The sequence below is a fragment of the Balaenoptera ricei genome, chromosome 4 (genome assembly GCF_028023285.1).
Source record: "Balaenoptera ricei isolate mBalRic1 chromosome 4, mBalRic1.hap2, whole genome shotgun sequence".
In the NCBI taxonomy this organism is placed as follows: domain Eukaryota; kingdom Metazoa; phylum Chordata; class Mammalia; order Artiodactyla; family Balaenopteridae; genus Balaenoptera; species Balaenoptera ricei.
Genome location: NC_082642.1, coordinates 77,829,425 through 77,854,571, shown reverse-complemented (window position 1 = coordinate 77,854,571; position 25,147 = coordinate 77,829,425). Strand labels below are relative to the sequence as shown.

Genomic DNA, 25,147 nt, shown 5'->3' with positions numbered 1-25,147 from the left:
TCATACTATCCAAAGCAATTTAGATTCAATGCAATCCCTATCAAAATTCCAATGGCATTTTTCACAGAAATAGAAAAACAATCCTAAAATCTCTATGGAACCAGAGAAGATTCTGAATAGCCAGATCAATCTTGAGAAAGAAGAACAAAGCTGTAGGCATCATCACACTTCCTGATTTCAAACTATATTACAAAGCTGCAGTAATCAAAACAGTGTTGTTCTGGCATAAAAACACATAAATCAATGAAACAGAATAGAGAGGCCAGAAATAAACCCACACTTACTGGTCAATTAATTTCCAACAAAGGAGATAAGATATACAATGGGGGAAGGATAGTTTCTTCAATAAATGGTATTGGGAAAACTGTAAAGCCATGTGCAAAAGAATGAAACTGAACCTCTATCCACACCATACACAAAAATAAACTCAAAATGGATTAACAAGTTAAATTTAAGACCTGAAACCATAAAACTCCTAAAAGAAAGTATAAGGGGTAAGCTTTTTGATATTGGTCTGGGCAATGATTTTTTGGATATGACACCAAAAACAGAGGCAACAAAAGCAAAAATAAACAAGTGGAACTACAACAAACTAAAAAGTTTTTGCACAGGATAGGAAACCACCAACAAAATGAAAAGGCAACCTATGGAATGGGAAAAAATATTTGCAAATCATACACTTGATAAAGGGTTAATATTCAAAACATATGAGGAACTCATATAATAGCAAAAAACAAAACAAAAACCTAACTCAGAAATAGGCAGAGGAAGTAAATAAATATTTTTCCAAGGAAGACGTACAAATGGTCAAAAGGTACATGAAAAGGTGATCAACATCACTAATCATCAGGCAAATGCAAATCAAAACCACAATGAGTTATCATATCACATCTGAGACGATAACTGAGATGAGAATGGCTAGCATCAAAAATATAAGAGATAACAAGTGTTGGTGAGAATATGGAGAAAAGGGAACCCTTATGCACTGTTGGTGGGAATGGAAATGCAGCCACTATGGAAAACAGTATGGAGGGTCCACAAAAAATTAAAAACTACCCCATTTCTGTGTATATAGGCAAAGACAATAAAAAAGGATATCAAAGAGATATCTGTACTCCTATGTTCACTGCAGCATTATTTACAATAGCTAAGACAAGGAAATAAGTGTCTGTCAAGAGATGAATGGATATACACTATAAAGCTACAGTTATCAAAACAGTATGGTACTGACATAAAAACAGACACATAGATTAACGGAACAGAACAGAGAGCCCAGAAACAAACCCACACTTATTGGTCCATTAACCTACAACAAAGGAGGCAAGAACATACAATGGGTAAAAAATAGCATCTTCAATAAATGGTGTTGGGAAAACTAGACAGCAACATGCAAAAGAATCAAACTGGACTACTTTCTCAAACCATATACAAAAATAAACTCAAAATGGATTAAAGACTTAAATGTAAGACCTGAAACCATAAAAATCCTAGAAAAAAACATAGGCAGTATGCTCTTTGACATTAGTCTTAGCAATATCTTTTTGAATATGTCTTCTCAGGCAAGAGCAACAAAAGCCAAAATAAACAAATGGGACCACATTAAACTAAAAAGCTTTTACACATTGATGGAAACTATGAACAAAACAAATAAGCAGCCTACTAAATGGGAGAAGATATTTGCAAATGACATATCTGTGATAAGGGGTTAATATCCAAAATATACCAAGAGCTCATAGAATTCAACATCAAAAAAACAAACAACCCGATTAAAAAATGGGCAGAGGACCTGAATAGACATTTTTCCAAAGAAGACATAGAGATGGTCAAGAGACACATGAAATGATGCTCAACATCACTAATCATCAGGGAAATTCAAATCAAAACCACAATGAGATATCACCTCACACCTGTCAGAATAGAATGGCCATCATGATCCAGCAGCTCCACTTCTGGAAATTCCAAATATATGCAAAACACTAATTCAAAAAGATAAATATACCCCTATGTTCACCGCAGCGTTATTTACAATAGCCAAGATATGAAAGCAACCTAAGCATACATCAACAGATGAACGGAATCAAGATGCGGTATATACATACAATAGAATATTATTCAGCTATAAAAAAGAATGAAATCTCGCCATTTGTGACAATATGGATGCACCTAGAGGGTATTATGCTAAGTGAAATAAGTCAGAGAAAAACAAACACTATGATTTCACTTTTATGTGGAATCTAAACAAAACTAACATAACAAAACAGAAACAGATTGATACAGAGAATAAACTGCTGTTTGCCAGAGGGGAAGGGGTTGGTGGATGAAGGAAATAGATGAGGGAGATAAAGAGACATAAACTTCCAGTTATAAAATAAATAAGTCATGTAATATACAGATAATGTACAGCTATGGTGACAGATGGTAACTAGACTTATCGTGGTGATCCTTTTGCAATGTATAAAAATATCAAATCACTATGTTGCATACCTAAAACTAATATAATGTTGTTAGGTCAATTACACTTCAATTTAAAAAAATGTTTTAAAAGGGATGGATAAAGATATGGCCACATACACACACACCACACACACACACACACACACACACACACACACACACACACACACACGGGAATATTCAGTTCTGAGAAAAAAGGTAAATCCTGCCATTTGTGACAAAATGGATGGAGCTTGAGGGCATTATGCTAAGTGACATAAGTCAGACAGAGAAAGACAAATACTGCTTGGTATCACTTTGATGCGGAATCTAAAAAAAAGTCAAACTCATAGAAGTAGAGTAGCAAAATGGTTGCCAGGGGATAAGGGTGGGAGAAACTTTTCAATTTAAAAAACCCTTAAAATTCATTCAATATTTAACAGCTATATCAGCTAACCAAAGTGAATCTTTGCAGTTAACCCTTTTCTTTTAAACTTTTTTTTTGGCCTAAGGGGCATTCCCTTGAAGTTTGTTTTGTTTTCTGATTATCACCATGCAATTAAAAAAAATCAATCTTGCTTTTCCTGCTAAGTGGGTACATTAGGTAGAAATAAACTGGCATACTTTATTCCTGGGTTAGGAAACCTCTAGCCTTTGGGTTGATTTCATTCAGGTTTCAAAGTGCTAGAACTTTGAACTCTTCTGTTTACTACTCATTGCTGCCAGGAAGGATGCAACTGGTCTCTTGCCTTTTAAAAGCCAAAACAAGCCATTCCCTTAAGTCCTGACCATGGTAAAACTAGAATCCTTAGCACTCCCTTTTGAGGCTCTGTCTTTATTTCACAAGGCCCCCTTATTACATTTTGTTGTAAAATACGGTCATGGACTTCTATACATTCATCTATGTCTATGGTTATCCTTAGCAATGCAGTGGGCCAAGTTGCCTAACCTAGTTTTTCTTTAGGAGTATTCATGTCCCATCTTGACCCTTTGGTTTTTCACAAATAAAAGCCACCTGTGAATTTCCTGAACGCTACTGGGATTTTAATCAGAATATTTACATATCAACTTAGGGAGAAGTGTTATCTTTTACAATATTGAGCCTTCCTATCCTGAACAGGGTATACTGATCTAATTATTGATTGATTGATTGACTGATCACGCCCTGTGGTGTGTGGGATCCTAGTTCCCCAACCAGGAATTGAACCTGTGCCCCCTGCATTGAGAACATGGAGTCTTAACCACTGGACCACCAGAGAAGTTCCTAATTACTTAGTTCTTTCATGTGTTTTAATAAAATTTTATTCATTTTCATGAAAAGCTAGCATATCTTTTGTTTGATTTATTATGTTGTATTTTTTATTGCTATAGTAAATGCATCTTTTTAGAACTGTTTTCTAAGTCTGTCATACAGAAACACAATCAACTTCTGTGTATTGATACTGTAATTCAATAGTCTTGCCAAGCTCTCTTAGTAACTCTAAAACTATGAAAAATCGTTTTAGATTTTTCTGTGTAGACAATTATATCATCTATTAATAACAACACTTTGTTTCTTCTTTTCTAATCCTCATATTTATTAATGTATTATGACTCTATTAGTATCTCCAAGTGCACTGGTGAATAGGAGTAGTAATACTGAGCATCTCTTGTCTTGTTCTGAACCTAAAAGGGAAGGCGTTTAATTGTTTACCATTGAGTATGATATTTGCTGAAGGTTTTTTGAGATATCCTTTATCTGATTAACTAAATTCCAAGTCTGCCATGAGGATTCACCACAAATAGACTTTGAATTTTGTCAAATGTTTCTGCATCTTCTGAGGTGGTCACGTTTTATGTCCTTTATTATATTTATTAATTTCTAATGTTAATCCAAACTTGCATTTCCTGGTCATGAACTACTATCATTTCTATAGTTACTGACTTCAGTTTGCTAACGATTTTGTTCAGCACTTTTGCCTCTATATTTGTAAGTGTCAATGTCCTATAATTTTCCTTTTCTTATGAACTCCCTGTTTGGCTTTGCTAACAAACTTATGCTATCTTCATAATGTAAATTGACAAATGTTCTCTTTTTCCCCATAAGGTTTTCTACACAATTGGAATTAGCTGTTCACTCAGCCTTTAAAGCAATCTAAGCCTCATGGTTTAATTTGGTTTTGTGAAGAAAATGTTTTAAAAATCAATAATTAAACTTAGTAGTTCTAAAACTATTCAAGGTTTTTCCTTTTTTGAGTCATTTTAAGTTGTGTTTTTCTAGGAATTCTCCATTTCATCTAAATTTTCAAATGCATTAGCATAAAGATGTTATTTTATCTCAGTATAACTATTTCTTTTCATTAATTAAATCCATATGCATTTTTTATGATTGTTGATACATTTAGATTTATTGCTACTAAATTATTTTATACTATTTGTCTTTTTCTTTTTTTCTTCTTTTCCACATCCCTTCTCCTGCTCCTGCTTGCCTTCCTTTGGAATCAGGGGGGTTTTCCCCTTTTTTTCATTCAATTCTCCTCACACCTTACTACATTTTTCTTTTTGGCTACATTGGGTCTTCATTGCTGCACACGGGCTTTCTCTAGCTGCGCAAGCAGGAGCTACTCTTCGTTGCGGTGCGCGGGCTTCTCATTGTGGTGGCTTCTCCTGTTGTGGAGCATGCGCTCTAGGCGCACGGGGTTCAGTAGTTGCAGCACGCGGGCTTCAGTAGTTGTGGCAGGCAGGCTCAGTAGTTGTGGCTTGCGGGCGGCTCACGGGCTCTAGAGCACAGGCTCTGTAGTTGTGGCGCACGGTATGTGGGATCTTCCCGGACCAGGGCTCGAACCCCCGTCCCCTGATTTGGCAGGCAGATTCTTAACCACTGCACCACCGGGGAAGTCCAACCCCTTACTACTTTTAAAGTTTAAATCTCTATGTCTGTTCTTTTCGTTGTTATCTTAGATATTCTAACGAGCACTCTTAACAACGTCCAAAGTAAATCGATATTTTTATCCTCTTCCAGAACAAACAAGGACTTTACAATTCTCATGTCAATCATTCCTCTCTACTTAAAATCCACAGTTAACCAGTATTTTAAGTTCTAGCTGGTCTTAAACACCAAAACCTACAAATCAGACATAATTGTTTGACAATGTCAATAACTGTTTCTCCCCCAATCTTCTGGTGGCCTGGTGAGTCTACATGAATTTCTAGTTTTGGCCTTTTCTGGGCTGACCTGTCTTGTACTATAGTTGAGACCTCAACACTTCATATTAGTCCCCTTAGCTGAATGCATGCTAACTCTAAAATAATCCATGAAACAGAAACCTAATTGCCTTAGTCATATTTCATGCTTCTATTTAAATACTACGACACAGACCATTGAGAATCTTTGTTTTTATTATCCTGAGATTTTTAATGTACTTCTTATTTGTTATCAGTGGTCCATTAACTGGGACTTGGAAGACTCCCCCGAGATCTGATTCCCCCTCCCCAGATATTTACTTTAATTCTGAATCCTTTATTTTCAGTAATTGAATCCAATTACAGTTTTCATAAATATACTGATTCATTCATCAGTCAAATATTTACTGAACACCAACTACTGCAAGATACAAAAACAAACAAGATATACTGTCTACCCAAAAGAGATTCAGTCTGATTTGAAAAAATATATGAAAATAGGAAATAACTATATAATATGATAAAAATGACAAGAGAGCATAGAGGAAATATGCCTAGTGAGGAGAAGGGCAAATAAGGCTTTGTGAGGAAATAACATTCTTATGCTGTTTGAAGATTTATGATGTCTTTATCCATTCCTAGATACTCGGCAAAAATGATGATGCTTCCATAAGACAGCATGAGATCATACTGTTAAAGAGATAGCCCTTTAGCTTGAAGGAATTCTGTCTTCAAGACTTGCTCTACAACCTTTTGTTATAAATTTAAAACATTTCAATTTGGGCAACCAAATAAACATTTTTAGGAATTAGGAAAGGCCGCTAAAGATAGAACTAGGCCAGAAGAAGTCAAAAGTTCCTCCAAAGTTATCCACACTTACATGCCTAATAAAACACACCATTTGCATAAACGTTCACGTCTACAAAATTTTTACCAAGCACAATTTTATCCTACGTCAAAGATTAGCAGACACGCTGAAGCAGTCTCAAGTCTCTGGACTTTCATTCACTTTTAAAACAACTAAGCGTTTGGGAAAAAGAATCCTTGAGGCCTATACTTACTGTAATACTATGATAATAAGAGTAATGCCAGAGTATTACCAAAAATGGATGACTGAAAATGAGACAATTCAACTGAATACTCACTTGGACACATTGCCCACTACTATTGTTTTCTTTACAAAAAGTCGTGAAGTCTCATCTCCTGTAAGATCAGTATTCCTCTGCTCTGTTTTATGGGAGCCAGTAATACCAGAAGTGTCCTAGAAAAAATCATAATCAAGTTTCATTTTCAATTTAGACAATTTTCAATAGGCAGAAACCACAAAATCATAAAAGGTATGAATGGACTAACTCAATTTTTTTTAAATTACAAAATTCTCTGGCTTTGTAGCTGCTCTCAGAGCATGAAAGAATAATTTTACTATAATTTTTGCATTAGTTTATAGAAAAAGTTTGTACACTGTAATTCCACATATGTGTGTGTGTTTGTAACAGTCATAAACAGCTGCTTTGTATATGCAAATAGGATGTGGAAGGATACACAAGAAACTACTACAACAGTTACCTCTGGGAAATGGAAATGGGGAAAGGGGTCAATGGAATTTACTTTCTTTTCAATCTTCTGTACTATTACAAATTTTTCAATAAGAAGTAACATAAACATAATGGTTAATTTAAAGTTTGACTATGGATATAGACAGCCAGTGTTTAAGCCTTGGCCCTTACATTTACTAGATGTGTCATCTTGGGTAATTACTTAACTTTTCTGTCTCTATTTCCTCATCTATAAAATAAGGATGATAATAGTATCTATCTCAGATGACAGTTTTGTACAGTTTTTAGAAAAATGCTTGGTACACAGTAAACACTAAATATCTGTTACATAAACATGAGCATGCATATTACATAAAAGATAGTAGGTTTCTGAATCCTATGACTAGTGTGACCTAAATTCATTTTAATTAAAAAAAGAAAAACATATGCAGTATTTCCCCAGAAAGTATACTAGAAGGAGACAACTAAATCCAAACACTAAGAGTTCTGATTTTGGGTGGTGGCATTATGAATGACTTTTCTACTCTCTCTTACTTTTCTGTAGTTTAAAATTTTTAAAAATGAACATATATGAATTTGTAATCAGAAACATTTTTTAATTTTATCAAAATAATCAAATCTTTGATGTCTGAGTATGTGGAAAGCAGCCTGGGAATTTCCTCTATCACAGAACATCTGGCTGAGAAAAACCACTGGTCTTATCCAGTAAGGATTCTAGAGCCAAGTATTACACCAAGAAGTTCAGAGCAGCTTGAGACGGGAATTCAAATTACAAACTGACAGGATCAAAGAGCAATAAACAGTTTTCAATTCTACTTATTGTTTTTCAAATTTCCTCCAGTTATTAAAGCATCTTAGAACATAAAGTTTCAAAGAGGAAACTGATGAAGAGCCACTGCTCTTGAGAGAATAAACATGATAGAGTGGAAAGACCTTGGGCAAGGTCACAGTACTGCCAACTCCTCAAAATTTCTTTCATATCTACATGAATGGCATCTAGGAGTTGTGCGGTACACAGGAGCCTTGAATTGTAAAATCAAAAAGACACAGGTTTGATTCTCAGTTCTGATACTGTGGACAAATATAAAAAGACAAAAGTTTAATTCTCAGTTCTGATATCTGTGAACAAATATAACTTAAACCTCATAGAGATGCAGTTTCCCCATCTCTAAAAGGGCTATAATTAACTTATATCCTATGGTTCCTATGAAGGTTAAATGAATAATATGTGCATTCTTAATAAATACTGGTTCCCTTCTCTTTCAGCTCCCTCCCATCCATCCAACTATACCCTTCCAGTATTTCGGCTTGGTCTCTGCTCTGTGTTGCTTGAGAGTCTTTCCTCTATGTCCAAATTGCTGTTAGTGTCTTTATCAGATAAGAAGTCATTGTGTTGAGATAAAGAATCACTTTCTGAATGATTGGCTGATGGTGTTTCTGATCTCTGATTGGCAGGAGATGATGACCTAGATGGTGATTCCAAAAATTTCTTGACAGCAGGATGATTAAAAACCATTGTATCACATGTCTTTGATCCCTGCAAAAATGAGGGTAAGCAAAACAAACTTTTAATCATATCCAACAAAAGTAGGCAAAAGTTTGATCTTTCCAAAAACGCTTATCTATTTCCAATCATGCTTAAAATCCTTCAAAATCACCCCACTCCCATAAAATGAAGTCCAAACTCCTTAATGTGGTCCAAATCAACAAAACAAAAACTAGAGAATGATAAATAATTATGCAAAGGTCCTAACAATAAAAGCTAAAGATGCAAGTCCTCAAAAGGTAAATGAAAAGTAAAGATAAATATATAGGGACTTCCCTGGTGGCACAGTGGTTAAGAATCCGCCTGCCAATGCAGGGGACATGGGTTCGAGCCCTGGTCCAGGAAGATCCCACATGCCATGGAGCAACTAAGCCCATGTGCCACAACTACTGAGCCTGTGCTCTAGAACCTGTGAGCCACAACTACTGAGCCCATGTGCCACAACTACTGAAGCCCACATGTCTAGAGCCCATGCTCCGCAACAAGAGAAGCCACCGTGATGAGAAGCCCACGCACCACAACTAAGAGTAGCCCCCACTCGCCGCAACTAAAGAAAGCCCACGCAGAGCAACGAAAACCCAACACAGCCAAAAATAAATAAATTAAATTAAAAAATTTAAAAAAATATATATATATAGTAACACATAGAAAGTCAGATTTGACTTAAAAAAAAATAAACGCCACATTGCTTGATACAAATACATCAACTGCTCTAAATAAAACATTCCTGTAAGAAATATAAAGATTTTTAAAAATGTATATGTAAAATGGCTCCCACGTAGGAATAAAATGTAGCATAGAATGGTTTAAAATGATTAATAATGATATACAGTCTGTCCTCAGTCCAGTACTAAAGCCTGCCTAGGGTATTTTTCTGTGTTTTGTTACTTGCATATAAAATAGTGTGTTGTTATAATGTAGTTACTTCCTAGGAAGCCCAGCTTTAGAAATTGCTTAATTGAAATTAAAAATAATTGTTTTACTAAAAATAGAACTACCATACGACCCAGCAATCCCACTACTGGGCATATACCCTGAGAAAACCATAATTCAAAAAGAGTCATGTACCAAAATGTTCATTGCAGCTCTATTTACAATAGCCAGGACATGGAAGCAACCAAAGTGTCCATCATCGGATGAATGGATAAAGAAGATGTGGCACATATATACAATGGACTATTACTCAGCCATAAAAAGAAATGAAATGGAGGTATTTGTAATGAGGTGGATGGAGTTAGAGTCTGTCATACAGAGTGAAGTAAGTCAGAAAGAGAAAAACAAATACAGTATGCTAACACATATATATGGAATCTAAGGAAAAAAAAAAAAGAAAAAGGTCATGAAGAACCTAGTGGCAAGATGGGAATAAAGACACAGACCTACTAAACAATGGACTTAAAAAAAATTTAAAAAAAAAAAAAAAAAAAGAATGGACTTGAGGATATGGGGAGGGGGAGGGGTGAGATGTGACAGGGTGAGAGAGTGTCATGGACATATATACACTACCAAATGTGAAATAGATAACTAGTGGGAAGCAGCCGCATAGCACAGGGAGATCAGCTCGGTGGTTTGTGACCACCTAGAGGGGTGGGATAGGGAGTGTGGGAGGGAGGGAGATGCAAGAGGGAAGAGATATGGGAACGTACGTATATGTATAACTGGTTCACTTTGTTTTAAAGCAGAAACTAACACACCATTGTAAAGCAATTATACTTCAATAAAGATGTTAAAAAAAATAATAATAATAATTGTTTTAGCAAGTAAAAGGGAGCCAGAGACTAGTGTTTCAGAGTCAAAGCAACAGAGCTGTTGTACTTCAATAATAAAGGTTTATTTTAGAGCTATAAATGTATTTTGTTAGAGCAAACTAAAAATAATTAATTGGCAGATCCTAAAAGATAAAAATATACCTAAATATCCTTAAATAAATCCCAATCAGAATATAACAAGATAAAAATCAGTACATTTCTAGACTATCAAATAGCACAGTTCAGTACTGCTAATGGTTTAAAAAAAAAGGCATCAAAACGTTAAATGAATAACCAGCTCTTCAGAGTAGCTACAGTCCTATGTCAGGCAGCTGCTAGCTTGCAATGTGCATCTTGTTGAATCTAATAGCAAGCCATGTGACAGATGACTTTAGAATCTGCCCTGGGTTAACAGTGTCTCCCAAAAATTCATGTCCACCTAGACCTGTGAATGTGACTATTTGAAAATACAGTCTTTTCAGATGTAATCAAGTTAAGATGATGTCATACTGGATTTGGGTAGGCCTTACTTCAATGACTAGTATTCTTAAAAGAGGGAAAGTTGGATACAGAAAGAAACAGAGAAGACACACAAAGGGAAAAGTCCATGTTAAAGGCAGAAATTGGAGTGATGCAGCTACAAGCCAAGGAATGCCAAGTACTGCTAGCAACCACCGGAAGCTAGGAGAAGACAAGGAAGAATTCTTCCCTAGAGTCTTCAGAGGGAGCATGGCCTAGCCACCAACATACTTGATTTTGGACTGCTAGCCTCTAGAATCATGAGATAATAAATTCCTGTTTTGTTTTGGTTTTTTTTAAAGTCTGGTTCCTTTATTTATTTATTTATTTATTTTTAAAATTTATTTGGTTGCGCAGGGTCTTAGCTGCAGGAGGTGGGCTCCTTAGTTGAGGCTCTCCAGCTCCTTAGTTGCAGCACACGGGCTCCTTAGCTGTGGCTCATGGGCTCCTTAGTTGTGGCATGCGCGAACTCTCAGTTGCATCATGCATGTGGGATATAGTTCCCTGACCAGGGATCGAACCTGGGTCCCTTGCATTGGGAGTGCAGAGTCTTACCCACTGCGTCACCAAGGAAGTCCCAAATTTCTGTTGTTTTAAGCCACCAAGCTTGTGGTAATTTGTTATGGTAGCTCGAGCAAAGTAGTTCAGACTCTAAAATGTAATATGGAAACTTCTGCAGTAGAAGAAACAACTATCTACCACCTAAGATTAAACTCAAATAATGCTTCAGATACCTAATACCCTAAAGCTCCACAGGATGACACAAAAGCCTATACGTGGCAGGTACCTCTTATGTGTAAAAACCACAGGGAATGATGCAAAGCAGCATGCTGCTATGCTCCCTGCAGCCCTTCCACTATTCTCATTGAGCCGGTACTGTCCAAGAGGAGAATTATCTAATTCTAACTGGAAAACACTTAAGAAAAAACAAAACTTATGCTGAAATTATCAAAACGTCAAGCAAGAAGAAATACTTCTGTATCAGTTCAATCTTATCCCCATCCTTTATAATTGGAGCAATCTAGTGGTAATCACATTAACCATGACTAAACTTAGTATCACTAACAGTAGCACAACCTGATACTATGTCTCCTAATGTGATACAATATGAAGTATACAGCATTACCTATGAAGTACTGTCTCCAAAAAGACTCAACCTTAATCTAATCAAATCTTTAGACTTGACTCTTATTTTACAGAAAAATAGAAGGAATGAAGGAACAACCCAAGGGGAAAAAAATCCAAAATGTGGGACATTCTACAACATAAATGGCCTGCTCTCTTCAAATAAGTCAATATCACAGGGGAAAAAAAGGTGGGAGAACTGTTCTAGATAAAATGAGACTAGAGAAACAAAACAGCCAAATGTAACCCATGAACCCTGACTGGATCCTGTCCAAAAACAAAAAACAAAAAAACCCCCAACTTTAAAGATATTTTGGGGACAACTGGGAAAATCTGAATATGGACTGATTATCAAATAATATTAGGGACTCATTCTCTTAGGTATTGTGACTACACAGAAGACGATCCTTTAGGATTAAGTATTTAGGGATGAAGTGTCACGATGCTTGGAACTTACTTTTTAATGTTTTAGACAAAAATAAGATAGATAAAGCAAACATGGCAAAATGTTAAAACTGCTGAAGCTAAGTGATGCATAAACAAGTGCTTATTTCACCTTCTCTATATATTTGAAAATTTTCACAAAAAGGGGGAAAAAAATCAGGGCTTCTTGAATAGACTCAATCTACTGAAACTAACAATTGTCATTCATTAGCAGTAAAAGGTCAGAGAAAAATGAATCGATCTATAATTTATTCCAAAGCCATCCATAATCAAATGAAGAGGAATAAGGCAAGTTAGAACAGGGTCACACTCATCTTTGTATCTGCAAAGCCTAGCAACAGTGCTAACAATTAGTTACAGAACAATTAAGCAAAAAGAAAAAAATGTTACTTAACGATTATTGACAATGTAGAGAGGTATAATTAAAGGATATGGTTGAACACAATGATAAATTTACATATATTCCCAGGAAGGCAGGCTAGGCTTCTTGAATTCGAAAGGTCAATATAAGAAATGTTTTGAAGGCAGGGATTTCACATCAAGACTAATTTCTCTTCACACAACAATATGGGTGGCCAGAAATGACTGCATATGAGGAAAACTTACCTCAGAAACTTTCAGAAGTCCTGCAGAAGCATAGTAGTTTGCGACAATGCAGGCACGAAGTTTATCCATCATCCTTCTTGCCTCAATTAGTCGCTAAAATAAATATTAATTAATTACTTTTAAAAATGGAAATGACAGAAGAGATATACAAACAATTCATAAGAAATGTAAATGAACCCAAAGGTTCAACTTCTCTAATAATCAAAGAAAGACAAATAGAAATGACCATTTTCCACCTATCAGATTGGCAAAATATTTAAATGACAAAATACGATGTTTGCAAGAGTATATAGACATATTAATATGTATTTGTATGTATATATGCATATTCATTGAGAAATGTCCACAAAGACATTGAGCACAAAAGCAAAGAGGAATTATCTTTTGGGATGGAATTTCAAGTGATTTTTTAATCTTTTTCTGCAATGTCATTTAAAGAAAAAAAAAAAGGCGCAGGTCTTTTTTCCCAAAAACGAGAAAGCTCCTTTTAAAAGAACAGCAAAGGGGAAAAATACACCATAATTCCATCTCAACAGATTTTTAAAAATTCATCACACGTAGTCTTTTTTCAATAGTTCTGTTCCTTTATTTTTAATTTAACATCATTATACCTGGTCAATGACCTCAATTTCATGTTCCTTATTCTTCATTTCAAGTGCAAATTGTTCCTTGATAATAGTCTCAATCTTCTGCACAGCAGCATCTCGAGCTGCACAAAGAACATACAATAATCCAAGGTCTAATTAATCAGTTGCCGCCTTGATTCAACTCAGCAAGCAACAAAAGAAACCCAGGAACAGTAACTCTGAAGTGGAGAAACCTCATGGTCATCACCTTAATCAATAATGAAAAGTTAACATCACCAAATATTCAAGCAAACTGACCTCGCATGTTTTCTGATATGATATACTGACAAGACTCCACCACTCTGTGGCGTTCCTGCTAAAAACGCTGAATCTAATCACAGCGAACACCAGACGAACCTAAATTGAAGGACACTGTATAAAATAACTGGCCTATACATTCAAATACTAAAGTCAAGAAAGACAAAGAAAAGTTGAGGAGATTAAAAGAGACTAAAGAGATATAACAACTAAATGCATTGTGTGATCCTGGAGAGGGGGAATAGTTATAAAATACTGGGACAACTGGTAAAACTTGAATATGGACAGCAGATTAGACAATGTAATGTAAAATGTTAAAATTTCCTGCTTCTGATAATTGTACTGTGATTACATAAGAAATTTGTCCTTAGGAAATACACAAGTGTTTACAAGTGTCTAATGTATCTTCAGATGATTTTGAAAAAATGATGTGCATATATACCTGCGTGCATACATGCATTTGTGTAGTACGTGTGTGTATGGATTGGGGGTGGGGGAAAAGAATGATAAACCAAATGAGGCAAAATGTAAACAACTGGTGAATTAATCTGGACAAAAGACATACAAATTCTCCATGCAATTTTTCTGTTTGAAGTCACATCAAAATAAAATTACCAAAAAAGAAAAAGAAACCCATGAAGATTCCGAGAGAAATACGTGGTGACTTCTGAAAAACCATAACCCCAAGGAAAGAGAAAGTAAAGAGTTAGCTAGAGGAAGAAGTAGTCTGTGACACAAGAGCAGTTCATAAGAAGGCAGGAAGTTAGGATCTAGCATGCAATTCAGCAGTTTCTGATTACAACTACCTGAAGGAACCAGCAAAGAAAGAATTCAAAAGGACTACTCAGGGTAATATGCAATTCAAAGAGTTAAAAACATCAGATATGAAATGTAGTTTGATTACAAGAGAATAAAAAAAGAAGAGTCGAATGACTGCTTGAAAAACCTGGGATATTGCATAATGATCCTGTGTTTGTAATATGAAAAAATCACCACCCATGCTTTGGGGTGTAAAAAAAATTGCAGAGAAAATTTGGATCCTTGATCACCCATGTCATTTTCTCCCCGTAAAATATGCCACTAGACTGCCAATTTAAAACTAGTGCTGGCACATGATCACCTTATTTTTGATAATGGAGGCAAGAATATACAATGGAGAATAAAACAGCCTCTTCAATAAATGGTGCTGGGAAAACTGGACAGCTACACGTAAAAGAATGAAATTAGAACACTCCCTAACACCATACACAAAAATAAACTCAAAATGGATTAAAGACCTAAATGTAAGGCCAGACACTATAAAACTCTTAGAGGAAAACATAGGCAGAACACTCTATGACATAAATCACAGAAACATCCTTTTTGACCCACCTCCTAGAGAAATGGAAATAAAAACAAAAATAAACACATGGGACCTAATGAAACTTAAAAACTTTTGCACAGCAAAGGAAAACATAAACAAGACGAAAAGAGAACCCTCAGAATGGGAGAAAATATTTGCAAATGAAGCAACTGACAAAGGATTAATCTCCAAAATTTACAAGCAGCTCATGCAGCTCAATATCAAAAAAACAAACAACCCAATCCAAGAATGGGCAGAAGACCTAAATAGACATTTCTTCAAAGAAGATATACAGGTTGCCAACAAACACATGAAACGATGCTCAACATCTCTAATCATTAGAGAAATGCAAATCAAAACCACCATGAGGTATCACCTCACACCGGCCAGAATGGCCATCATCAAAAAATCTACAAACAATAAATGCTGGAGAGGGTGTGGAGAAAAGGGAACCCTCTTGCACTGTTGGTGGGAATGTAAATTAATACAGTCACTATGGAGAACAGTATAGTGGTTCCTTAAAAAACTAAAAAGAGAACTACCATATGACCCAGCAATACCACTACTGGGTATATACTCTGAGAAAACCATAATTCAAAAAGAGACATGTACCACAATGTTCACTGCAGCTCTATTTACAATAGTCAGGACATGGAAGCAACCTAAGTGTCCATCGACAGATGAATGGATAAAGAAGATGTGGCACATATATACAATGGAATATTACTCAGCCATAGAAAGAAATGAAATTGAGTTATTTGCAGTGAGGTGGATGGACCTAGAGTCTGTCATACAGAGTGAAGTAAGTCAGAAAGAGAAAAACAAATACCATATGCTAACACATATATATGGAATCTAAAAAAAAAAATGGTTCTGAAGAACCTAGGGGCAGGACAGGTATAAAGACGCAGATGTAGAGAGTGGACTTGAGGACACGGGGAGGGGGAAGGGTAAGCTGGCACGAAGTGAGAGAGTGGCATGGACATATATACACTACCAAATGTAAAATACATAGCTAGTGGGAAGCAGCCGCATAGCACAGGGAGATCAGCTTGGTGCTTTGTGACCACCTAGAGGGGTGGGATAGGGAGGGTGGGAGGGAGACGCAAGAGGGAGGAGATATGGGGATATATGTATACGTATAGCTGATTCACTTTGTTATACGGCAGAAACTAACACATCACTGTAAAGCAATTATACTCCAATAAAGATGTTAAATAAATAAATAAAACTAGTGCTGGTATAAGCGTTCTTGTGGATATGCCTGCATTGAAGCAAATGACTAAGCTTTCCTCATATCTGATGAAAAGAGTTTTTTCTAGTATTACTGTATGTATGTATCCTTGTATATATAAACCTTGTATATATTTGGAAACCAGCAGATAATCTTAGGGGAGGCTAAAAGTCAGAGACTGTTATCAATGCAGGCTGTCTTATCATAAGCTTCTCAGAAAAAAGCAATTCTAAATTATCTCTTTCATGAAATAAGGAAAACTAAAGCCAAACAAAATAAAACCATATAAGAAAAGGGAAGCATCCTGGGACTTCCCTGGTGGCGCAGTGGTTAAGAATCCACCTGCCAATGCAGGGGACACGGGTTCAAGCCCTGGTCCAGCAAGATCCCACATGCCACAGAGCAACTGAGCCCGTGCACCACAACTACTGAGCCTGCGCTCTAGAGCCCGCGAGCCACAACTACTGAAGCCTGTGTGCCACAACTACTGAAGCCCGCATGCCTAGAGCCCGTGCTCTGCAACAAGAGAAGCCAGTGCAATGAGAAGCCCGCACGCCACAACAAAGAGTAGCCCCCGCTCACCGCAACTAGAGAAAGCCTGTGTGCAGCAACGAAGACCCAATGCAGCCAAAAATAAATAAATTTATATTTCAAAAAAAAAAGAAAAGGGAAGCATTCTACCAAACCTGCTTTGAGAAAAATTCTGAAGAATAAAAATAAAATCTTTATTAGGAATTAGGTTGAGAATGGACACCAAGAAGAAGAACGGCAAATTGGCACTTAGTAACAAAAAACTGTCCCTGCTTAGGCTACATATTTGGGAACTTACATTAGATTTAAATTGAAATTACGAAGTTTCCTAAAACAATAAGTTTTCCCTTTTCTTATTTTTATTACAAAAAAGATACGCCATGTGATGCATTTGAATAATGAATTTAAGTTTCATGATACTTTCATATTTATGTGGCTTGTTATTGAAAGCAAATGACATATCCTTGTAAATAAAATTACAACTGAATGGAGAGAAAAGTTTCAGTGAAATGTTTTTATTGTTTGGAACTGGATTTGATCATTTCCGGTACACAGAGACTTTTGTGGGGTACATATGACTTGACTGCACTTACACAGACAGGAATTTCCTTCACCACTTAACCTTGGGGCTCTGATCTCTGTGGAGCTGCAGCACCTTATCTATGACTTTGAGACCTTCTTCATCTAGCTGTAATAACTTACATAGATTTATTTTTTAAATAAACAGTAATGAATTTTAGCAATATTTTGTATTAGAAACTCAAATATAGCCACTTTTTTTGAGACAGCTTAAAACATTCTGGGTAACTACAGATGATCTGGTCTTCAACTAATTAAATGATCTTGGGCAAGTAATTTAATGCCTCTGAGTCTTAACTAAGCCACCACCAGCTAAGTGCAAAGATCAGTGTTTCCCAAATTTCCATCATTCATATCCCACCTTCAAGTTACCTACCACATCTGAGAACCATGTGAAACATCTAATTAACGCCATTAAATAGTATTTTTAAAAAGTGTTAGCCCTTGGGGGGAGGGACAAATAAGGAGCTTGGGATGAAGATACACCCACTACTATACATAAGATAGATAACCAACAAGGACCTACTGTATAGCACAGGGAACTCTACTCGACAATCTGTGATAATCTATATGAGAAAAGAATCTAAAAAAGAATGAATATATATATGTGTATAACTGAATCACTTTGCTGTACACCTGAAACTAACACAACATTTTAAATCAACTATACTCCAATAGAATTAAAATTTAAAAAACAAAAAAGTTAGCCTTATCCTAAGCAGTAGCCATGAAACTGCAAGTCTGATAAGACCATTATCTTTTCTATAGACATGAACACTAACTATTAAAATAAAAAACCTTAATTCATGTACCACCTATAATCATCTCACATGATACCACATTGTAGTATACACATTGCTAAGACTTTACGATTACACCTAACATACAATGATAGCTAAAACTTAGAGCCTGTCTCATTACTGACGCTTTCACAGTCTACCTGATTATGTTCCAGCCTTTTATGCCACACATGGTATATTACTATTAAACAGAGCACTTAGCTAATCCCTCTCACAAACCTCTTCAAAATATACACAATAGTGGACATGCATTTCATTTTAGTTCCTATAAATCTTATAGGGAGGCATATGTCAACAAAGAAATAATTTCCTAAGGCAAGTGAATTTCTACCTGAATTCTCAATTGCTTTATGCCGCTTATTTGGAAGGGCCACAGATACATCCTCATAATCAGGGTCAGTTTCTTTGATTGTTCGCTTGATTCCAGACATGATGACATTCGTTCTTCACTGTGAAGCAATAATACATTAATTAATAACACTGCTTGATATCAATACTTATATGTGTACACACACACAAAAGGAATAAATATTACATAATACTGATATTTATAAGTCTGTGTAAATACACACACATCCCTTTTAAAGCTAAAAACATAACTAACTTCAAAAGTTCACTGAAAAAAAATCATCATCATCTGTTACAAAGCATGCGTTTCCCTTTCAAAAGAAAATCCTTTAACAAGGCAGCACATTGTTCAGACCTTCCAAAAGGAGCCAGGCTTTCACAGAAGGGACCTCATATAGAAAGAAAAGAAACCAGATTTTGATGAAAATATGGTAAGCCCACAATATCCTGGAAACCACAACGCATCAAATATATGACAGAATACGAGCACTATAACTCAGTAAACAATTTATTATACAAATCCTCTCTCTGGTATTTACATAGTACATGCTATATAACAAGTACTTAATAAATATTATTGTTACTGATCATTTATTATTATTCATAATAAACACAAACTGTATAGACTTATATTAAACTAACAAGCTTGCAATATGGTAAACAAGTCCTAGGTATACAAGTCTCTAAACAAAACCGTCCCATAAATCTTTAGATCTGCACTGTCCCAATACATTAGCCACTAGCCATACGTGGCTCCTTAAAGTTAATTAAAATTAAATAATATTTAAAATTCAGTTCCTTTTCCTACATTTCAGAACACTAGCCACATTTCAAGTGCTCAATAGCCATCAGGGCCAGTAGCTACTAAATTGGACAACAGAGATGCAGACCATTTTATCACTGCAGAAAGTTCCACTGGACACCGCTCCTCTTCCAAACTGTGTTTCATTAAGCACTTATTAATATTTCATGAGTCAGTTTAGGAAATGCTGTACAGATCAGCACTATCCAAAAGCAACATAATGTGAGCCACAAATGGAAATAAACATTTTCTAGTGCCCACATTTAAAAAAAGAAAAAGAAATGGGTGAAATTAATTTTAATAATACATTTTATTTAACCAATGTACCCAAAATATTATCATTCCAATGATATAATCAATATAAGCAAATTAGCAATAAGATATTCTACATTCTTACTTTTGTACTAAGTCTTTTACACCTAGAGTACACCTTAATTTGGACTAGCCACATTACAAAGGCTCAAGAACAACCTGTGGCTAGTGGGTCCCTTACTGGGCAGCGAGGGTCTACTGACAGATAAGAAAACAGGTCCAGGGAGGTTAGATGAGCTGCCCCTTAGAAGATTGATCTATGACAGAAAAGACAAGAAGAGCTCCCTAATTTCCAAACCTCTCCTCTACCACTGATGGAGATTATTTACCTAACCAAAGGCAAAAATACACAAAATGTATTTATTGAGGTAATACACAGTTTTAAAATAAAATTAATGAAAATAAAGTATAACTCAAAAATAATTATTTTTTTATTCACTCAAAGTTAAAACAGAAATAACAATTTAAAAGCCTCTCAGCTCTTAGTCCAGTTCTTTCACCCATCTCTGAGGTAGACTCACTTGATTCAGCTGGGAGAGACTCATTATGTAATGATATATATGTAAATCCTGGATCTAGAACATTTTTCTTATAATTGTTATTTTGTATAATGGCCCTAAGCTTTAAAATGTCCTACCTGCCCCCCCCCCAGCATTTATAAACATCCTAAATCAAGCCATTTAATGTTTGTTCACAATCATTACCTACCTGCTCTAATTTAGAATATAAATGAGTATTTTTGGAGAAGTCCTGAATCCAACTATTATTTTCTGTTTTTAAAGCTTATAAAAAGTGAGAGTAGGGTATTCTTTTAGCCTTCTCCATTTGGTCGGCAACTAGTTATAGACAACCTGAAAAAATCTTGGGCAGTTACATTAAATAATACTTTCTTAAAAATCAATAAACCTGGGCTTCCCTGGTAGCACAGTGGTTGAGAATCTGCCTGCCAATGCAGGGGACATGGGTTCGAGCCCTGGTCCAGGAAGATCCCACATGCCGCGGAGTGGCTAGGCCCGTGAGCCACAACTACTGAGCCTGCGCGTCTGGAGCCTCTGCTCCGCAACAAGAGAGGCCGCGATAGTGAGAGGCCCGCGCACCGCGATGAAGAGTGGCCCCCGCTCGCTGCAACTAGAGAAAGCCCTCGCACAGAAACGAAGACCCAGCACAGCCATAAATAAATAAATAAATAAATAAAATTAAAAATGTTAAAAAAAAAAATCAGTAAACCTCACTCCTTTTTCCTTAATGCAGATAGAAAAAGAACAACAACAAAACCTCCTACTATCAAGATAAACCTGGTATCAGAAGTAGATACATCATAGCAGATATCCAATCTGTTTTGCACCATACCATTTCCTCAGTGACCACCTGTCTTCTACAGTTTACCAAGAGTCTTACTAGATTATCTGTAAAAATGAGTGAGTCCAGCATCACCTTCACTCATCCATCCAGCAGACTTCATAATCTCCATATTCTCTTCCCACACCCCTTCTCTCCCCAAGTACTCTCAGGAGTAATGGTGGCTCCTCCCCCAAAAGGTTGGGGATTCTTGAAGAAAACAGTATTTTGTTTTACCCTCACTTAAGGGATAAAGCAAAATTCTCTTTTGACTTGTGCTCTAAAACTGAGAGAATAGAAGGGAAAAAAGAGAAGATTTTGGAGGTGCAAGGGGGTGGGGTGGGTAAGGAAGAAACCACCAATGAATTAACTTATGCTGTCAAGGTAATTCACATTTTCATGCAGCCCCTGTAAATAAAGCCTTTCCTGTCATCTTTGGGCATAGGTTTGAGCTCCTCCTGATAAACATGTTGAGGAAGATTTAGGTCTGCACTGAACATTTTTAGTAATTGAGGTCTGCTTCTGTTCTACCAAGAACAATACTAAAAGACATACATGCCACATTCAAGTACATGCTACCTAAGGCTAGGCACATCTGCCAAGGCATGCTCTCACCATTATGTAATAAGTTAAGTATGTGGAATGTGTAACAAATGATCCATGTAATGGTAAGTTTTGGATTCTTCTTGTCTGTCTTTGAGATTTATGAAAAGGAAATACGAACAGTTGTTAGATATTGTCAGGTTCAACTTTGAAACAAAATGTCCTACTAATCCTCTTAAGGGTTTGAATCAAATGAAATTGAAAAGAATACTGACTGTGGTAAACTGTTAAAAAAGAAAATCAGTTACTGTTCATAATTTGTCTGTGAGAAAGGATTTTCTCCATACCATGGGACCAAATCCAAATACAGAAATGTATGTAATGCTGATTCCTCTAATTTAAAAATTTTCTCTCATTGAAATAGCTTCCTTATAAAAAGTAAACACTGTCAATTTAAACTTTAAAAATACACATTCCCCTCCCCCCATGTATTGTAATACAATGTAAGAAAGCAAAACCACCCTGTATCACACCCATTCAAATAACATAAACAAGTCTAAGTTTTTGAAAAAGGTTAAATACCAAAAACAAACAAAACTTTTTAATGCTCTATACTTTGAAGAGAAAAATAATTTTTAAAGGAAAATTGTACAATTTAAACACAAAAATTATGTAATATAGAGTCACTAGAAATTCTTAGTTCTCATGTTAGAGAAGACCTAGCATCTAGTCCTGGAACCCTGTCTTGCAAACACCACATCATACAAGACATGGCCAACTCTTGGGTAAAGGAATAAAATCTGATAAATAAGGTTCCTGGAAACTTTACTAAGTGAGGTACCTTCTCAATATAAAATTCTGTGATCCTCATGGCATTTGAATCTCATCAGAACCACTGTATTTCGTGCTTTCACTCAAGATGACTTTTCCTATCTGATTTAAGAGGGGGGATGGGGAGCAGCAGGTACAATCATTTTCCATCTGCTTCCATACAGACAGATGCTCCTAACATGTTAATAATGACTTTATAATTCTTTAGCCCTGTCCTTTCTGTAGTTTTCATTTCAAACAAAATATTTTCCCCTCTGTAAATAAGACAACTAGTGCTCCTTTATTAAACATGCGAATGAGAGAATCCGTTCTCCTCTATTAGCCAGATAGACATTTCAAATATGTCTACAAAAAACAAAACAGGAGAATGGGTAAACAAATTGTAGTATAACCAATGAACTCCCGATACAACCAACAACAGGAATAAATCTTCATTATGGTAAGTAAAAGAAGCCAGACACATAATAGGAACACATACTGAATGATCCTATTTACATGAAGTTCAAGAACACACAAATTAATCTATGGTGAACGAAAACAGAATAGTAGTTGGGGTGCTGGTAGTGGAGACTGACTGAGAAGAGGAATAAAGACTCTGGGGTGACAGAAATATTTTATATCTTTTTTTCCCCCGTGTATTTGTACAAATAGCACAGGAGGACACCAGTCCCATGCAGACAGCAACCCAGGGGTCACACCAGTCCTTCTGTCCTCACATTGGTAGATAAAGGCCTCTACTCTGGAGCCTTTGTGGGGGCCTAGGCAGCTTTGGGAGCCTGAGCTGGACTGGAGTTGGAGCTGCAGCTGTACCTGCAGCTGCGGCCTTGGCCTTGGCCTTTGGCCGGCAGAGCCTTAAGGCTTTAGACCCTTAGCGATACAGGCACGAGCCTGTTTCCCAAACTTGGGGTGAGCAATGTAGGCAAGCTGACTGAGCTTGTGGCTGCCGCCCTTTGGGATCTTGGGCTTGACCTCCTTGGGCTTTATGAGGGCCTTGATAGCCTCAGCATGTGCACTCATGGCCTTGGCGTTGTTGGCCTGGATCTTCTTTAGGCCCTTCTTGTGCTTCGTGACAAAACACATATTTCTCAAGAACTAGGGGCCCACCCCGCTAAGAGATTCATATCATTGTGACTGAGGTTTCTTGATGCCACTTCTGTGCCATTTTCGGGACTGGTTGTACGTGGTATGGTTCTTGGACTTGGCCATGTCTGCACCAGGGCCCACCGAATTTTTTTTTTTTTTTTGGCTGTGTTGGGTCTTCGTTGTTGTGCATGGGCTTTCTCTAGTTGCGGTGAGCGGGGGCTACTCTTTGTTGCGGTGCGCGGGCTTCTCTTGTTGCAGAGCACGGGCTCTAGGAGCGCAGGCTTCAGTAATTGTGGCACGCAGGCTCAGTAGTTGTGGCTTGCAGGTTCTAGAGCTCAGGCTCAGTAGTTGTGGTGCACAGGCTTAGTTGCTCCATGGCATGTGGGATCTTCCCGGGCCAGGGCTTGAACCCATATCCCTTGCAGTGGCAGGTGGATTCTTAACCACTGAACCACCAGGGAAGCCCCGAAATATTTTTTATCTTAATAAAGGTGTGGGTTACACGGGTACATGCAATTGTTAAAAACTCATTCCAACTGTACACTTAAAATCTGTGTATTTCACTGTAATGTAAACTGTGGCTCAGCTCAGAAAAGGACTATACAAACATATCTGAACATGCCCTCTCCTGCTTGAAATCTTCCAGTGGCTTCCAATAACTCTTAGAATAAAATCATACTCCCTAACATGACCTACAAAATGTTACATGAATTGGGCCCTGCCTGCTTCTCCATCCTTAATCATTAAGATCCAGACACACTGATTTTCTTTCTTTTTATTAAAATGTTTTTTATTTTTATTCTTTTTTAAATTTATTTATTTCATTTATTTATTTTTGGCTGTGTTGGGTCTCTGTTGCTGTGCGTGGGCTTTCTCTAGCTGCTGTGAGCAGGGGTTACTCTTCGTTGCGGTGCGCGGGCTTCTCATTGCGGTGGCTTCTCATTGTGGAGCACGGGCTCTAGGTGTGCTGGCTTTAGTAGTTGTGGCTCACGGGCTCTAGAGCACAGGCTCAGTAGCTATGGCGCACACGCCTCGATGCTCTGCAGCATATGGGATCTTCCCAGACCAGGGCTCGAACCCATGTCCCCTGCATTGGCAGGCGGATTCTTAACTACTGCACCACCAAGAAAGCCTTGGTTTTCCTTCTATTCCTCAAAAACACCTCAATCATTCCTTAGGGTTTTTGGACTTATGGTTCCTTCTGCCTGGAATGCTCTTCCCCCAGGTTAGCTTTCCAGACGCCAGCTCAAATGCCCACCTTATCAGAGAAGGCCTTCCCTGATCATACTACCAAACACAGCTCTCCCCATATTCCCTCTCCAAAGTTCTTGGAAGGTCTCAATAAATTATTTGCTGAAAAAATAAATGAAGGGATAACTAA

General features: G+C 36.8%; 1 protein-coding gene and 1 pseudogene across 4 annotated transcripts in view; both read right to left on the bottom strand.

Moving 5' to 3' along the window:
- YEATS2 (YEATS domain containing 2) overlaps positions 1-25,147 on the bottom strand; it is a 109,700-nt gene that overhangs the window by 64,025 nt on the left and 20,528 nt on the right. For all 4 annotated transcript variants that reach the window (XM_059920616.1, XM_059920619.1, XM_059920618.1 and 1 more), the window contains exons 2-6: positions 18,841-18,958; positions 13,751-13,848; positions 13,140-13,232; positions 8,443-8,688; positions 6,741-6,856 (exon numbers count right to left, since the gene is read on the bottom strand). In XM_059920616.1, the coding sequence (XP_059776599.1) occupies positions 6,741-6,856; positions 8,443-8,688; positions 13,140-13,232; positions 13,751-13,848; positions 18,841-18,940 (653 nt within the window). In that variant the 5' untranslated portion in view covers positions 18,941-18,958. The remainder of the gene's footprint in view (positions 1-6,740; positions 6,857-8,442; positions 8,689-13,139; positions 13,233-13,750; positions 13,849-18,840; positions 18,959-25,147) is intronic.
- On the bottom strand, positions 23,323-23,889 carry LOC132365339 (large ribosomal subunit protein eL29-like; annotated as a pseudogene).